Genomic DNA, 18574 nt, shown 5'->3' on the forward strand with positions numbered 1-18574 from the left:
ACTGGCTGCTGGGAAACAGCTGATGTGGAAGCTCATTATGTGTGTGTGTGTGTGCGGTTCGATGTGTAGCGCTCTGTTCTCCACACGTCTAAATAAGAGGCAAACAGCTTGGCTCTCAACCTTCCTCGGCTTCGTATCCGTCACTTCGCTGTGGAGCCCATCCACGTGTGTGGCTGGGTGCAGACGCACACACTCAGGGGGGCAGCGATAAACAGACGGCGTCCTATCGTTTGACACACAAAACAGCCTTGCGATGGTGACATTTTTCCGACCACTTTCCAGACAATTCCTCATAATGTGGGGCCACGACATGGCAGCAGGGGCTTACAGATAGATACAAGCCTTTGCCCCTTCATCTACATCCACACCATGCAGCACAGAAGGCTGGTCAGATGTCCATCCTTGCATACGGTACATCTGTGCTCCAGTGAGGTCATGCGTGACAAGGAAAAGCAAATTATCAAAACAATGTGAGCGTTGTCACGAGATTATGGTCACAATACAGGAGCAGAATCATAAATACGCGGGGAGATCTAAAGCCGCCCCCCCCTCCAGAGGCAGCGCGGCTGACCTACCACCTAACTGAACTCTCCGTGTCAGCCCAGCTGCCAACACTACTTCAAACTTGCGAGAGCTGGAAAGGGAGGAGGGAGGACGTGAGAAAAGACAAAGAATGCATGTGAGCGGGAGAGTCTAGAAAGACAGAGGGGACGAGGAAGGTGGGCTGGGGTTCACTCCTCTCCCAGAGGAGTTGCGACTAGAGTGGAACACTGAAAAGCGTTTTTGAAGATTTACACTTCGGCCTGTCGCCTCAATGTGCCGAGCGTTTAGCCAATCTGACTAAAGAAAAACAAATTACCCCTGAGGTCAGAGAGCATGGGGGACCCTGGTCGGGACCGTCTATGTTTCTCTCCGCTGTAGTCTTTCCTTGCCGTTTGAAGGCAGATTTCTTTACAACAACATTCTTAATCAAAGCCTGAATTCCCTTTCTTCAAGATCATCACTCCTCCCTGTCGGCTGAGTGGAAATGACATCATTTCTCAGATCTCCAGCTCAGTGGACTTGCTCACGCGGGGAAAGTGGCAGGATGGTGTAAACAGCCAGGTGGCAGAGGTTAACGGTAAGCCTGAAGGCCTTCACACACCGGGGGGCGTGATGTATAAATCACACTAGATGCGAAACACTCATCACCGAATATTAAAACTATTCATACTGTTGCAACATTTGTTTCAATGAAATGTTTGAATGGATTTGCACAGGCAGAGGACCAACTACTAGGATCGTATGGAACCAGTGCAGTCTGAGCTCAATTGTTGTCGGGCACTGTAAACTATTTGATTGAGGTTATTTTAGTGAAATGCTCTGAGTACCCCTGATGAATAGTTACACAGTGCATATATCTAGGGCTTTTATTGTGAAAGGTAGGAATGGAAGGAGTGGATCTGTAGTGCACAGCCTTTGTCAAGGTTGAAAGAAGTAATCAAGTCTGCCGTCTCGGCACGGACCAGGCAACAAACTCCGGGCCGGAAAAGTGAAGCAAATGCTGAAGTGTCTTAAACCTGCATTCTCTCTACTGACCATCAGGGGGCGACTCCTCTGGTTGTATAGAAGTCTATGAGAAAATGACTCTACTTCTCTCTTGATTTATTCCCTCAGTAAACATTGTAAACATGAGTTTATGGTCTCAATCTCTAGTTTCAAGTCTTCTTCAATAGAGTCAAACAGACCATAAAGCAGAGTGTGCTTTAGGGCGGGGCTACTGTGATTGACAGGTTGCTACCAGAGCTGTAAACATTGTCTCTACATCACTCCTTCACAGTCCACATTAGGTTACTTTCTTTCACTGGTTGCCGTGGGCTTCAAAACGTCAGTCCACAAACCAATGGGTGCCGCTTTTTCGCCACATAATAATTGCTTTCTGGGTGAAAGAACTCATGAAAAAAAACAGTTAAATAAATATGTTGACATGCAAATTAATTGCACAAAAAATCCCCCCCAGTGTGTTTAGGCCTTAAGGGCGGAGAACCACTAGATGATTCCCCAAACCAGCAAAAACATTATAATCATGGTGGTGGTGGTTTGAGGAAAACTTAATGTTGGGTTTTCTGCCATTCTGCTCCTGCTCTCTCTTTAAGTGACTGGGTACTGGATGAGATGGAAACCTTTTAATTTGCAACTTCAAAAATCTTCCTCAACTCCCTCCCATCAGCCCCCGTCTTTAAGATTTTGAGTGGAGCTGCATTGGTGTTAATTGTGGTCAGAATGTTGTGGTGGTGAACCCGCTCTGCCGTGCCTCAGCACCATCTGCGAGCAGCCAACTTGTTATTTCAACACTTCTCCCTCCTTTAACCCCTCTCTTCCTCCCCCTCTCGCTGTGGCTCAACTTGACCTTTGAGGGAGAAGTCATAATAACGTCTCTCCTCCAACTTCAAACGGCCAACGCCGTTCTTGTTTTAATTCATCACCGCTCTGACTCAAGCAGTGGAAGAAAAAAAACAAAAACAAAACGGCGGCGACACAGATGAACTGGACACGTAGGATAACAAGAATGAATAATAAGAAGCTGTTTTGCGTCTCTGTGACGTGTTCATCTGTGGTGACACTGAGAAAATCCAGTAAGCCACATGTGGTGCTTTTAATGTACTTCACCAATAGAAATACTTTGTAGGAAGATGAGGCTTAGTCTGAATCAGAATCTAGTTGAACTAAAGGACGGGTTCACATGTTTTAAGTCTCAAAACTGTACTCAAATGCACATATGTCTCTCTTGCCAGGATGGGGGGAGGGGGCAACGTGACTTTTTGTCCTCCCACTTTGAGGTGTTATGGTATTAAAGTGGCAACGATCTGATAACATAAACTTTATTCATCCCGCAAGGGGAAATTAGTTCTCTGCATTTGACCCGGCTCTATCCTGAGAAGGGCCCGGGGAGGAGTTCAGTGTCTTGCTCAGGGGACACTTCGGCACAGGACTCGTAGCAGCCGAGGATCAAACGACGACCCTCTCTACCAAAGGAGCCACGGGGCCCCGTAATGGTCCGAACTGAAAAGAGAAAGAATCTTAAACGTTTAAGATTGGGCCGTACACCATTTACTTTGTGCTGTTTTATTCAACACATCATTGATGATGCGTCATGTCTCAGATGTCCTTCCTGTCTGTCCTGTCTGTCCTTTCTCTGCTCAGATTGTTTGTTTTTGATCTCTTTACCTCCACAGGTTGATGGTTGGGAGTTCTGTACAGTGTTAACGTTAATGTTTCTCTTAATGTTTCTAAAGTATTCTTTAACTTTAGTGTTGAACCCGAACAATCTCTATGGCATCGTGTTGCTCACCACAGTAACACATCTACCTGTCTATTAACGACTCTGGGTTGTCTGCCTCCGCAAACCAGTTAAGTTGCATTTTGCATTCATGTCTGTCTGATGTGTCATCACTTCATCATTTTAACCATGAAGACATTTGTGTGAAATTGTCATAGTTAGCATATGAATTCTTGATTCATGGCTCAAAACCTGTTTCATGAGGTCACAGTGACCTTTGACCACCGAAATCTAATCAGTTCATCCTTGAGTAGAAGTAGACGTTTGTGCCAAAGATTCCCTCCAGGCGTAACTGAGATGTCACGAAAGACAAACAATGGATGGCGCGTGCAACCGTTACCCTGGTTACCATGTGTTTAGGATGCAGACACCGAGTGAGATGTGGGAACGGACGGTCCTGATGGAGTTATAAGCGAAGCAAGAAGTTAAGTTTAAGTAATAACACAATTGTTTTCGTGGAGCTGTGTGAACTGTTTTCAAAGCGTCAGTCTCCAACACTCCTGTTGATGTGCAGAAAAAACTGTCGAGTAATAAATCAAAACAACAAGTTTGATGTGCACATAAGCACGGGGAGTTCTGTGTTCATTTTACAACCCTCCATCAACATCACTCCAGCTGAACAGATACCTGCTGCCTTCACATGGCTGTTCAGAGATATTAACATATTGAAAAGAACCCTTTTTGTTTGGAGCGCAGTCTCCACACAACATGACGCCATGAGACGTTACCTACATTTATTGCCCCCAGAATGTTAAACCCGAGTTCGCACTTATGCCATATACTGTATACACTGTAAGAGGTATTGGTTGCTTCAGGAGAGGGTTTATCTGCAGCGAGTAGGAGCGGGACGAACGATTTCAGCAACCAAGTACTCATTCAATGTATGTATGTACTGCTTTAAGATGGATAGAAAAATGTGAAACAATCTTTTGACCCTGATGTGGAAGCTAAATTATTTAGCTAAGCTAATATTAAGTATCCTGTAGGTGACAAGATGACAGTGGAGAGAGAGACTGTGTGACGACAATTAAAACTGGTTTCTCACTCACTTTTGAAAAAAACTTTTATTTTCGATTTTGGCAGTAATGTTTCCAAGCACCAGAGTCATCAGTATTAAATCAAGACTCTTTCATAACCAGTTAAATGTTCAAGGTAACTTTAAATTCAGTTCTTTTTTTTTTTTTTACAGTCATGTTAAGCAACCATAATCACATCTGCATTATTATTATTTTTTTTTTAAAAGGCCACCATAAACTCAAACTCTACTTAAAGTAAATATGTGAATTATAATAATCAATCAACTATGTGATTCTCTTACTCTGCTAGTATCAAGAAAAAAAACAGCAACATTTTGAGTAAAACCAGCCTTCAGCCTGTAATCCCACATGCTAAATAAGTTTCATTATCTCACTTCCAAATAAATCTTTTTTAAAAACTCCAACGCTCACCCTCACACACTGGTGCTTTGAAGACTTTTTATCCAAAACCAACTAAGAACCCATCTGTCATCTTATGATATTACCCAAGTTGGGTATTGAGTGTGAAAGAAATGTGAAATCTCAATCTCGCCTCATTTCCCTTAAATCCCAGAGGAGAGATTGTGATTATGGCTGGCTGATGGCGGACGCGTAGCTTCCAGCACATTACTGGGCTCCAGCTTCGGTACCGGAACGATCTGCAGGGGGATTATTAAAACTGAGTAATTGGATGGAACCACACAAAGCATTTTGACTCTGTGACTGCATTGTACTGTAATGTTGTCTGTTATCGCTGATAGGGAGCAGGATTTGACCAGGGTCATGTCACTCTGTTGCTTTTTCCAATAACAACTCTGGCCAACAAAATACAAGCATTCGTCCAAATTCCTTGGATGTAACTTGACCAGGGGTATTGATGCATCAATAGAAGGCTTTAGCCAAACATGTTTTTCACTCAGTAATATAATCCACCTACAATCATTTATCCCAATTCTTGAGAAATGAACTGACGACACGTTACTGATATGACTTTTGATTAGACAGAACATCCTAGCCTTGTATCATCGTGAAGGTTTACAGTGACATGTTTGTCCAAATGCACTAATATAGCTAAGCTACAGATGACTCATCTCAGATCCATGGAGACGTATCCACTGACTGATTTGGAGATGGGATTGTCCATTCTTGCTCGAACTGAATCAACTCCATTCTTCTTTAATCTAATGTCCACAGTCAGACCTCAGGGCCACATCGTCATGGAGATTACTTGCCTTGTAGTGGTCAAACATTGGTGAGAGCTGAGGTTTGTATATTACCATAACACCACTGGTTTACGGACTGTGCCGCCACAATCCAATCTGCTTGAATAACTTAGAGCCTGCAGGTATTATTGAGAGAACATAATGAGGCTTTGACGTATGTTTTCAGTCTGCTGAATTAGTGACTAACCCAAACGTAACAAGTAACACCTGTCTACTCAACCAAGCATCAGGGGTCAGCGTGATGATGTTAACATCCAAACACAGATCATGTTGGGACCGTGTCTGCTCTTATCATAAGATCAGTACCACGTGAACTTTTTGAAACCCCATCGCGCACGTTTCCCAGTTGCCATGGAAACTCAGAACGCAGAACCCAAACACGGGGACTGACACATTCAGAAAAGGTGTTGACTTCTGAGAACCACCGCCCGCCTAAACCGTAAGTCAATTAACCGACCACATTCCATCACGGGTGCGATGTCATGTCTACCGCCTGGTCCAATGCTTAATTCTGTCCCGAGAGAAAATCATAAGCAACAAAGTTTCCTGTAAAAGACGCTAAGATTTCAGTCAGTCATAACCAAAAGCAATGACTATTAACTTCCTGGTAAACGCAGAGCCATGACCTCATCTGGATGGCAAAAATTCAAGTGTCTGCTTTGATAATGTGGGTGTCAAGCGTAGATGAACGGAGAAACACATACAGACAAGCTTACACACACACACACACACACACACACACACACACACACACACACACACACACACACACACACACACACACACACACACACACACACACACACACACACACACACACACACACACACACACACACACACACACACACACCAACCCTTGTCCTCTTGCAGACAGAACGAGTCACTCCTGCCAATGTAACCGCTGTCCGTCTATTGTCCTCTAGCAGGAATGTGCTTGTGTGCACATAACACAAATCTAGTGTCTGTCCGCAGCGGAGACGTAATCAGCGTTCCTCGACGCTGCAAAAGACGGGCCGACAAAGCCGCAGTGGTCGTCTACCCATTACTACCATTCCTTCGTTCCGTCCCACTCAGACTATAATGGGAGACTTGAGACTCTGAGATGGAGTAGAAGTATAAACAACACCAGTAGCTTTGCGCAAGTTTCCATCAAAGGCCTGAAGAGGCTGCGACCGGTCTTTAGATGGTTGATTACCAATCAATTCCACCAAAACAAGCGCTACATCTAAATTAAAAAAATATTTCATTTTCATTTACCAAAGGTATACAATAGATGGACAAGTCTTTGTACCGCCTGTCTTATTTAATGACATGGGTGTAGATCAGAAAAGTGGTTTGTGGAACAGAGGCCTGTTTTGTCTACGGAAATAACTTTGGGACCAGGGAGCTAGCTAGCCACCTAACAAATGAGAAACAGGTTTATACCCAGACAACAAAACAAAAGAATTTGGATTAGGTTGTCCTCTAGGAAAGGCGAGAATGTGGGGGGGGGGGGGGGGGGGGGGGGGGGGAGAACCAGAGACACAGTTGCACTGCAGTGATCGAGAAAAGAGAGCATAAATGAGTTAAAGAGAGACACAACAGCATCCTTGCCAGGGCAGCGAGGGCCAACCCATGTAACATGAGGGTATTATGGTGGCTTTAACAGCTGTCTGCAATGCTTCTCTCCTCCTTGGCTCCCTGTCTCTGACAAAAGCAGCAAGACAGTGCTACATCAAAGCCCAGATTTGCAAGTCTAAGAAGAGGTCTGAGAGCTGGAAGAAGGTACAGAGAGAAGGCATTGTGTGGGTCCGCGGTTGACAGAGGAGACGCTAAGAGGTTTACGCTTGACTAACATTGCTCCAAAGTTCTCCCTCTGGTTTTCTACCGAGGCATCTTAGACATCCAGGGCCTCGAGGGTTCTGGGAGACACAGACACGGCAAGTGTTTGCACCAAATGAAGGGAGCGACAAAAGGAGCACTGTCTGAGAAGAGGGAGGTTTGTGAACCGCACGCTGGGGGGGTGAAAGAGTCAGTCGTCGGGGACCCTTGGAAGGACGGGGGCCTTGTCTCAGTCTAAAGAACACAGAAAAACAAAGGCTTACGACAGAGGGGAACTATTATATAGAGTACATATACAGCCACACAGAGGCATGCATGGTTTTTCACCCACGGGGTGTTGAGACCAACATCCACCCTTTCTACCCGTTTATTCCTGGTCATGACATCGTACCCTATCCCAGCCCAACACTGTACAAACAGCAGGAACACATCAGTCCACTGGAGGGCTAACACATACTTTACATTAGCACATTTAATTAGACAAACACAAATAAATAAACACACTGTACATTGTTGGGAGTAACTAGTTACATTATGTAATTAAATGACAATGTAAATGTATCCTTTACAGTTACTGAGAAAAAAATATGTAATCAGATTATAGTTACGAATCAAAATGTTGGTGATTACGAAGGGGTTACATGTACACAATATACAATACATTCTTTGGGGAACTTTGCATCTTTTGGCATATTTCCAGACAAAGCAGGTCAGTAAAAGCCATTTGGACACATTTGAGTCAGATGTCTTACAGGGAGCTGTTTCTCCATCCAGACAGGCTCTGTTCATTTTGCAGTACATTATGCTCTCCAATTTTGAGCATTGTTTTCGATTGGTTCTCTTGTTTGAATTTATACCACCACCTTTCATCTGCCAAATCAAATAAATGCGCATTCCACTAAGCAACCAGAGTCTGCCATGCCCGCGACCAGCCGACCACGCCAAGACCAAGTCGTTGGACAGGATCGCCTTTCCCAACAGCGTGAACACACAAGTGAACAAAAGGTTGCATGTTCTTTATCACAGACTGACTAGAAAACTGGAAACCGTAGTAACCCATACCTGGATCACAAGTGCTCTGAACCACCAGCAATGGTAGGCTGACTGCAGTCTAACTCAGACGACATGTCTCCACTGGTTTGACAATGCAATGCATAGCGCAAATTAACACTTCACTACAGAGAGGATTCGGTTCTCTGTGATTGAAACCACAAGCTGAAGAAGAACTGCAGCGTGGGATATAACCCGCTACCCACTGACCACAGACTGGAAGATCGTGTTATGAAACCAGTAAAATGTCGACAACATATAACCAAGACATGGCCATACACTACAAAAAGTTCCTCCTGCTTGATGTGCAATGCTAAGAAAAGATATCCTCTTAGTTTATTCAGTGGTGGATGTACAGTGTATGGCGAGACGCTTTTCAGGGCGTCACTGTGGCCACTACGCCAGAGCTGCTCCCGTGGTCACACAGCACTACGGTGCTGTCCGTGGTGCTGAACCCAGGGTAGCACCAAATTGCACCACATCGTGTATCGATTCTTCACCTGCACCTCCGACTTCTGATTCACGAGAGGATCAAACAGCGAGCTGGTTAAAGGTATACTGTGGAGCATTGTCGGCTGCTGTTCAGAACACCTTTCTGTGTGGAAAAGGCCGTGTTCTTCGTGTGTTTTCCCCCCGGGGGGTTGTGTCAGGAAAGGCCAAATCATAAATGCTGATCATAAAAAATCTGCATACCCTTTCGGTCGAGGCCCGGGTGGCCAACTAGATGGACATAGATGATCGGCTGTGGCGACCCCCAACAGGAACAGCCGAAGGAAGAAAAAGATACTTTTTTGCTATCATTTTAATTTGACTTCTACTACAGACAAAGTAATGAAGAGCTTGTCAAAACAAAAGACATCGGCCACAGTGAGAGACCACATTCTGTAACTGACATCATAGCCCAACACAGGTCGGTGAACTTGAATGAATCGAAAACGTCTGCTTTCATAACGTGGTCCAGGGTCATTAAAACATACCAACACTTTTTGTCATGTGGAGGCCAACCAGAAACAGTTCTGCTGCCCAAACGGGGCTGCAACGTGTGGTTTAAGACTCTTTGTTGTAGTTTCAAGGCCAAGGATTTGATGGAGAGGATGAAAACATATTGTTTTAAACTGCTAACACATTGACATGTTTAAAAAGATTTACATAGAAAAACAAATATGAGATTGTAGCTGCTCAGCTCTCATCAACATGATAATTAAATTAATCTCCTCATGTCAGAGGCAGAGCTTCCTCTGGGACAAACTACACAGGGAGAGGAATTACTCACATATAAATACACACTCAAGAGTCATGACAGACCGATGGCTCATCAGATATACAAGGCTGAATCAAAACAAAATCACAGCATGTCAGTAAGAGTGACAAATTCGAAGGGATGAGCGGGAACGAACTGTGCGAAGATAAAAAAAAGAGGGTGGTGAAAGGTGGAGACTCACTGTCCTCCCTGCATTTCTCATGAAAATCTTGGCTGTGGCAGCTGTGGTGGAAAGCTGGGGGGATGTAGTACATTGTTTGACAATGGTTGGATGGGGACCAAATGGTGGGTTGCAGAAAGATGAGAATGGGTCCCCAGAATATTCAGGAGTCGTTGATTTCAAAAATGTACTGGCAACATTATGCTGTTGAAACTTCTTCTCTGTCTTTGCGATATGAGACAAACATGAGGTTCAGAACTTCTCGAGACGCGTCCTATTAATCACTAATCAAGCCTGCTCCCAGCAAGCACTGGAGGGAGGAATGGTTCCAGCCCCCCAGTGACAGTTACTAAGAATAAATGTTAACAAAAAGACTTTTGCTAACCTCTCAAAAAGAAAAACTTTAGCATCTGTGCTTGAGCATAGAGCCCTTTGGCTAATTTGTCCAGTGAGCTGACATATATGTGAGACTGGATGATTCTGTATGGCCATTAAGAGACAGGTAAATCCTCAGAGGGATTACGATAATTTCGGGGGAGATGCTTTGAAGGGAGGCCTGAAGGGACGAGCTGTCAGTGTTGCCAACTTGGCGACTTTCTCGCTAGATTTAGCAACTTTTGGAGCTGGTGTTGCTCGGACCAGTCATAGATAAGCTGCTATAGGCCTAGACTGCAGGGGGACTTCCTAGGATACACTGAGCTCCTCTTCTCCCTCTCCTTCTGTATGAATTCATGTCCCATTAATGCACATTACTAACTTTGCTTCTTCCTCAGAGTCTTTGTGCTTTCTCGCCTCACAGGTTTTCATGGATTGTGGTTATATCTGGACCCTGGTCCTGCCTCGTGCCATGAATTAGAAAAGAGTTGGCAACACTGTGCTGGGTTTTTCACTGGCATACTGTCAAAATCTAGCGTACTCTCGCAGGTTTCCCCAATATTCCTGACCCCATCTTTAACCCATTGAGACCTACTGATGTAACGGTCTTTAAGTGTCTATTGGGGCTCAGTGTTATAGCTAGAATTAATCCATTGGTACAAACCAAGTCATGCTAGCTTCTCAAGAAGGAGGCTGAATAACGCTCTAAAGTTAGGCTCAATTTTGGCGAAGGAAAACTGGCATGGTGATTTTGGAAGGAATCCCTTGACCTCTCACCTCAAACACAATCTAGAGACCTTCAGAGAAGTCAGGGGGTATAAGACTTTGCTAGGTATATTGACATCGTAGCAGTTTCCAGAACAGGAGCGCTTGCCATACAATGGCCGAAAAATGCAATTCTTGCAGAAGTCTCAAAATTTCAAAAGGTATTTAAACCAAATCACAGCATGGGTTTTTTCTATCGTGTTCATCAAGGTCTTGGTGTCTTATTCAATGCGTTATTTTGAAGTTTTACCATTATCGATTCTAAAGAGGTCAAAATGTGTCAAATTTAGCACCAAACTAGTTTAATAAATAGTATCAACTCAGAAATTGCTGCACCAACTTATGAGACAACAGAGAATGGCATCATACTTCCATCGTGATGTTCTCAGCCCTTTTACACTTTCACAATTTATTTCAATGAATACATACATTTTATTTCTGATTTATGACTAGAACTCGACACACACTGCTGAGCTTGTCATATTAATCTTCAGGCTCCCAGCTTTCAGATGATTTATACCACGTCTATGTGGCATATACTGTTGACCTGCTATCTCCCCCTAAAGATCCAAAGTCCCCCCTAACAAAATACCAACACAGGTCTATGCTGTTCTCATAACAGACACACTTGTGTACATACACATACTTTGACTGAATTCATCGCAATAGGGATACCAGGGTCAGTACAAGGCAATGTGAAGTCATCAGACAGTGGAACTGCTTGATTAAAATGTCAGCTGATAGCATAAGTAAGGAGGTGGTTGTGTGGAGTAAATCACATTGTTCTTCATGGGAAAAGGAGCTCTACTTGACCTCTGAGGAGGCCGATGTGCTACATACTCTTGTCAAGAATAATTTGTGTGGTTACGTTAACTTACTAAAAGTAAGCTTTTATTCAAGTTTGATGGAAAATAGGTTTGAAAATATGCTCGAAGACAAACTTAAGGACAAATGCATTTTAAACAAAGGTCAAGCTGTGAATCATGTGTTACACCTCGCACATCTAGAAGACAACAATCTGTTGTTTCACAGTTGAGAACTGGTGTCCTTCTTCAGGCCATTGAGGGTGGCAGATTCAACAATATCCAGTAGAAAAACTGTGAGAGCTGAGTGATTAGGGAGGGGGAGAGGGTAAGTCACATTTTCTTTTATACTCTACATACTATAACGATTTATGATGGCTCTAAAGAACCCGGATATATTCTGTACAGATGATCTAAACTTTTGATGCATGTAGGTTTTCTGTCTTAAAAGGCTGGAAAAGACAGCAAAATGGACAATTGAATAAGTATTTACTTTCATTTTTTTTCTCGTAATTATACAGTAAATGTGTTTCTCAGTGACGTCTGAAGGTCAAATTGTTTTTCCTTATTTTTTTTTTTTTATACCTTTTTGGTAGTTTATCCTACCCAGGAAGACATGCAATGCATTCTAAATCATATACTTTTTCCTTTTCCTTTAAGTATGTACTGCAGCTGCCCTTACAAAGTACACACTGCTGCATGCACTATGCATTCAATTGAGACGTACTACGTCATAACATTGAACCTTTAACTTTGACCCTGTTGCTCATATCCGCTCTGCAAAGGATTGTGGGTCAGAATTGCCAGAAAAGCATGCTGGCTTGCATGCTGCAAAACGTGACCAGATGCAGTAGAACGTCCTGGTATTTTTGGAATACTGCATTTGACATACTATGTACTGGGACATACTACATCTTCTCTGGCATACTAAATAGAATGGTAGCATGGGTATTGGAACAAGGAATGATTTAACGTCTTATTTTAACTTCATTTTTTGATGAAGGCTTTGACTTAGTAATCTTTATGGTAAATCAATTTTGATTTGTATTATTATTGTATCAGAAGACATGCCGGGATAAGATAAAGAGTGTGACAGAATCAATGACTGTACTACACCTGAATGTGAGCTTAGACACAAACCATTATCAAAAGGTAACTGACTGATTGACCTTTGCCTGATGATGAAGTTCACCTCTTACTTTTCTTTTCATTGCCTAAGAGGTAATGCCTATAATTACATGTCACTTTCAACCAGTCGGCCTTCCTTCTGGACCTAACGCAGCCTCTGACCATAATCAACAGGAAAGTGTAGCTTTTCTCCAGGGATCAATGTGGACATCAGTCCCTTTCATCAGCTTCTCTCTCTCTGATCAGTCAATGTGTTACCTGATATCTCCCAGAGGGTCGGCCGAAATTTACTGCAGACAAAAGCCCCAATCTGGGATGAACAGCACAACTGAGCCACTTCAACTGGGCAGTGTTTCTTAAACAATGAGTCAGGACGGCGAAATATGAATAAATGACAAAAAGAACTGGTGGATTTTAGAGAAAGGATTTAACATTTTGAGCTGTGAGCGTTGAGCGCTGGTGAAGGTTTAAAAACAAGAATGTGGATCAGATTGATGGAGCAATGTGCGCACGGCGAGTGAGCGACAGGAAACCATACACAATACATCAAGCTCCTCGCACATCACATCAACACGCGGATACAGACACGCGCACGTGAACAAGCGCATTGCGTTAAAAGTTCTCTCATGTCCCCTCACCCACCCACCCACCACACCCACACACATCGACTCACACACAAATACCTCCCTGTCATGCCTGCTTCCAACAACACGCGGCCAATCTAACCGCAAACTAATAGTCCTGGGCTGTTATCTCCAGCACATTTACCCCTGGGAACCACACACACACACACACATACCGGCTCAACACTGACGCATGGATCCACACCACACATTTGCAGCACCGACACACACACAGGTCCAAGAGAGCTCTTCAGTAGAAGCATGCCCCTGGAGTAAATTACAATTTATTCAAATGGTGAATATTCCTTGTAGGCACTTAAAAAGCCCTTCCCAAATCTAGGGGGCTTTTTACGCCCCTTCTCCCTGCTAACCGCGGTAACCACAGGGATTTCCATCAGCTAGGCTGCATCCTGTACCAAGCAGCCAGCTATTCCAACCATCCGCACCACACGCCAGAGCCCTGAAAACAGCTGGATGGGGACAGAGTGTGTTCGCGTGAGATATAGATATAAACTGTGCTTAATTATAGTGGAAGTGTGGAGTCATCCTGGCGTTTTATAATTGATGTGTCAATCTATCTATATCTCTCTTACATGTTATATAATAAGAAAAGTATAGAATTTAAAATGTAAAAAAATAGGGGAAATTGTGTGTTGTTTACAAACTACTTCACCTTGGCTGGCAAATGCCGGGGTGTGAAGGCATGCCGAGCCTGAAAGAGAGAACTTAGACAGAGAGGCCTGACAGACTCCAGGCCTTAGGAAACATTTCATCACCGTGTGCGTGTGTGAGTGTGTGTGTGTGTGTGTGTGTGTGAGTGGGTGGGGGGTTCTGGCTGTGCACGTATGGGCATGAACTTGATCAAGTGTTGGACCACAGCGGGCTCCGAAGGACGTGACCGCCTCAATCGACCCTTTTAATGCATCTTACGGTTGTGACTGACAGCGGATGCATGGGAGGCAGAGAGAGTGGAGGGGGGGGGGGGGGGGGGACAGAGGAGCACTGAGAAGGGTGTGTGACCTGAGCCGCGGTTCGCGTTTCACTGCAAAAACACACTGGGCTCGGGGTGCCCTTCTGAGAGAAGTGACAGATATTCGGAGGTATGTCAACATCGTGGGAAGTGTGAGCTGGTTGGAAGGCTCGGGATCACACACGGGAGATTGCAGGGTTTTAAATATACCTCCCTGTTTTAGTCCAAGCTGAAACAACAGCAGGCCTGTTCATTTAGGGAGCTCTTTCTCTCCAGACTCTTTTGGACTTTGTCTTAGGACCGGCGATAACAGAAGATAGGATTAAAGGATTTGATGTGTGATGATAAAGCATAGTTGGCAAGCCTGCTCATCTGTACTTTCTTGATGCGTTGCTTGTGCATCATAAACAGAGAGAAATAGGGGAAGGCGGGAGGGAGAGTGAGATAGCGAGCGGACACATTTTTGGCCGCGTTGCCGCTGTGGAGTTCTCTCAGCCCAATCTGTGAGTGTCAGGAGCACGACTCATCCTCTGCCCTTGCTTCCTTTTTTCCATGTCCTCCTGTTTTCTCAAGTAGGCCTGTACAGGATCGCCCCTTTGACAAGTCTTTGCTACCCTCCTTTTTTAATTACTCATATTTCCCTATCTCATTCTACCTTTGTTCCCCTCCATCTTTCTCTTTTCAAGATGATTTCATGTCCACTGGTTTCCTCTGGGGAGCCGGAGAGAGAAAAGGGGGGACGGATTACCTTACAACAGCAAATTCGTATTTGTGTGTGGGAGTGAGTGTTGTGTGCACCTGGGGGACAGGTCAGCTGGGACACACACATCATGCCAGAGCCATGAGGACAGGCTGATGGTCTGCCTTCTTGACAGGCCCCAGGTGAGCAACAGGGGCGGGGGACACAAGGTTGGGAGGTAGAGATAGATGAACCCTGGACTGAGTGATGGTACTAATTGCAGTTTGGTGGTTTAGAGAGCAAGGAGGGTAAACCAAAGGGAAGGGAGAGCTATGACCTCATGTCAAGAGAGTGGACAGAGTCCAACCAGGTCTGACAGAGCAATGGGACCATGGATGATGTATGGAAAGTAAAAAGTTACACAAACAGAACCGTTTGAATCCAAAAGGAATGGCGAGGTTTAGGGGTAATTCGAGGCCATGATCCCAAAAGAGAGGACAGCACTTATGACAGAGACATAGTAAGGACAAAGTCAGGTGAAGGCCAGTGGCAGGACAAACCAGATAAGGGCCACTGAGCTCAGCCAGCGTGGCCGTAAACACCAGGACTGTACTGAGAAAGGGACAAGGACACTGTGGGAAGCTGTTGGAGAGTGCCAAGAGAAAAACACAAGACATCCAAGTGAGACCCCCAAAAACAGTGTGGAGGCCGGAGACTTTCCAGGTCTACTGATCTCATCGAGCTGACGGGAGGTGAAGCATCAAGAATTAAGAGAATTGGACCAAGCGTTGTCGTCAGGGGACTATCGTACAGCTCTGTTCTCTGAACCGTTTAGGGTGTGTGTGGGCTGAAATGGGTTTTGGCCTGTGTCACGGTGGGTTCCTACAGCGCATGGCAAGAAAAGACACAGAATACTATGCACAGCATGAGCATATCCCCAGTATGAGTGAGCTAATTGCGCTGTGGGTCCCAAGCTGAAAAGTGTTTACTGGTGTACTTAAAAGGGGTTACAGCACTGTTTGGATGCACTGGGAGCTTGTTGTGTAACATGGCTTTCCAAAGTTTAATTAAATAGAAATTGGAAATTATGAAAATTGAGACTCAATCTCAAGAGATGAGAGAGATGAGGGGGTGGTAGGCGATAATAGGTTTAACGTCCACACATTGTGTATGAAATGAGTGGACAATAACAGCAGCGTGAAAGTGTTACGTGCATAATAGGACCTGAGGTTGTTAATATAACTGAGAAATATGCAAAAGTTCAGGGGTTAAGGGCAGGGTCTTGAGGTTGAAGTGGAGAGCAGGCTTACAGATAGAAAGAGGAGAGAAGGGAGAATATGGAGGTCTGGGGAATGATGGCTCGTGATGATCACAGTTGTTCCAGACACACCAAAGCACCATGGGACTTAAGCAAAACAGCACAACCACTTAGGACTCTGTCTCAAAACTCATTTGCAAGAGCTACAAAAACACACTTGCAGGACCATTTGAGAAATACAACCCTTTCTCTTATCAGTGCCACTATTATCATAACCCCAAACTGTAATTAGGAGCTTGCGCTACAATTGGCAGGCATTTTATCATCAAGCTCAATAAGTTAGAGAGAGAGAGAGAGAGAGAGAGAGAGAGAGAGAGAGAGAGAGAGAGAGAGAGAGAGGGTGTTTTTGGCAAAGTTGCACTACTTCTTATTTATCTAGTTTCACAAATCATGTTCATCTTGAGAACACATATTTCATATACCACAAACACATGATGGAATAACACATGACAGCACCATCCTGGAATCGCATTCTTCATCGATGATGACATTTGGCCCATTCGGACAATCTTTCTTCCAAAACACCTCTAAAAAATACAGCGATCATTTTGACTCACTGCTAAAAGCGAGATGTGGTATTCGCTGTGCTGATATGCCAGATTGCCACTCTCCAAGTGTGGGTTTGTGTGTGTGTGTGTGTGTAAGGAGTGAGGTAAGAGCACAGATTAACCATGGCTGATGATTAATACAACTTGACTTACTTGACTTACTGCGAGCAATTATGTCCATGTCTTTTCTCAAGCTCGACTTTCTCACACTCGCAGTGGAACACATGGGGGTCCTGAAACATGTGCGCACCAAACACACACACATATGCCACAGATCGCCAGCCCACCCTCCGTTCAACCTCAAAACCACAAAGGGTTAAATATAATCAATCTTCTTTAACAATGCTGTCAGGGCACTGTCTGAGAGCGCTGACAGAAACACACAGATAGTGGCTGCACGCTCTGTGAGCCTGTGGGCAGAGTGTGTATGCTCAAGTCAATGAGTATGGATTTCTTTATATATTTACCGGATGTGTGTGTGTGCACACATGTAGTACATGTGTATCCAGGTACACACATCGTATGGTCCAGAATGTGTGTGTGTGTTTGTAGGTTGTAGGTACCATGTGTGCATTATGTTTCTATGTCTGTAATGCTTGTGCTAACACTCTATACTCTTAGAAACTAAGGTGCTAACGAGAACTATATAGGGTTCTTGGTCCCCTGAGGAGAACCCTTTTTGGTTACTCGTAGAACCTTTATAAAGGTTCCACCTGGAACCTTTTTAGAGGGCTCTACAAAAAGGATTATACCTGGGACAGTCTGCAAAAGATTCAACCCAGAGCCCCCTAAGAGAGGTTCTACAGAGAACCCCTCTAGGGTGTAATGGTGCCACCCATTACCGTCATTGGAGGTTCTATCCAGAATGTTTTCCAATATCTAAGGGTGCTAACAAGAACCCACCCAGGGGGCTCTCCCGAGAACCCTTTTATATTCCAAGGGTTTCATCTATAACCCACCCATAAAGCTGCATTATCTCTAGTGTCCACCAGGGGGCGACTCCTCTGGTTGTATAGAAGTCTATGTGTTTCGTAACCCTTATTTATTAAAAGAATAGAGAGTTAACATATTGTATATGTGAATGTGTGTGTGTGTGAGAGCATGCATATGTCTGTGCATTGAAAAGTCCAACAAAAACCACAGGGCTGAGGGTCATCAGATATTTCCCAGACCCTGTGTGTGCGTGTGTGTGTGTGCTACCTGAGGGGACTTGTGGGATCTCCAGCTGTACTGGTGGCTGTGGAGGCTGGCCAGCAGAACATTCTCATCTGTGTCCACCTGGCCAAAGCGTAGCATCTCGTGGGTGTCGTTACAGATCACATAGTGGCTGAAGACCAGCTCCTCAGCCTCCGGGTTCCCACTCTGAGAGAGAAAATGGGGGGGGGGGGGGGGGGGCATTTAATGGATGGATGGATAAAGGAGAAAGAGGCAGTGAGAAATGAGAAAGAGAGCTTGTGAATAAAAGCAAATACTTCCAGGTGTGTATGTTTATGGTGAGTGTACAATGCAGTGT

At 44.4% G+C, this 18574-nt stretch overlaps 1 protein-coding gene across 3 annotated transcripts in view; it reads right to left on the minus strand.

The window, feature by feature from the left end:
- Nucleotides 1-18574, minus strand: part of vps13b (vacuolar protein sorting 13 homolog B) — a 336932-nt gene that overhangs the window by 28658 nt on the left and 289700 nt on the right. For all 3 annotated transcript variants that reach the window (XM_076105383.1, XM_076105381.1, XM_076105384.1), the window contains one exon: nt 18262-18423. In XM_076105383.1, coding sequence (XP_075961498.1) covers nt 18262-18423 — 162 coding nt within the window. The remainder of the gene's footprint in view (nt 1-18261; nt 18424-18574) is intronic.

This window comes from Anarhichas minor, unplaced genomic scaffold (assembly GCF_050575085.1).
Source record: "Anarhichas minor isolate MPS153535 unplaced genomic scaffold, ASM5057508v1 ptg000032l, whole genome shotgun sequence".
Classification (NCBI taxonomy): Eukaryota; Metazoa; Chordata; class Actinopteri; order Perciformes; family Anarhichadidae; genus Anarhichas; species Anarhichas minor.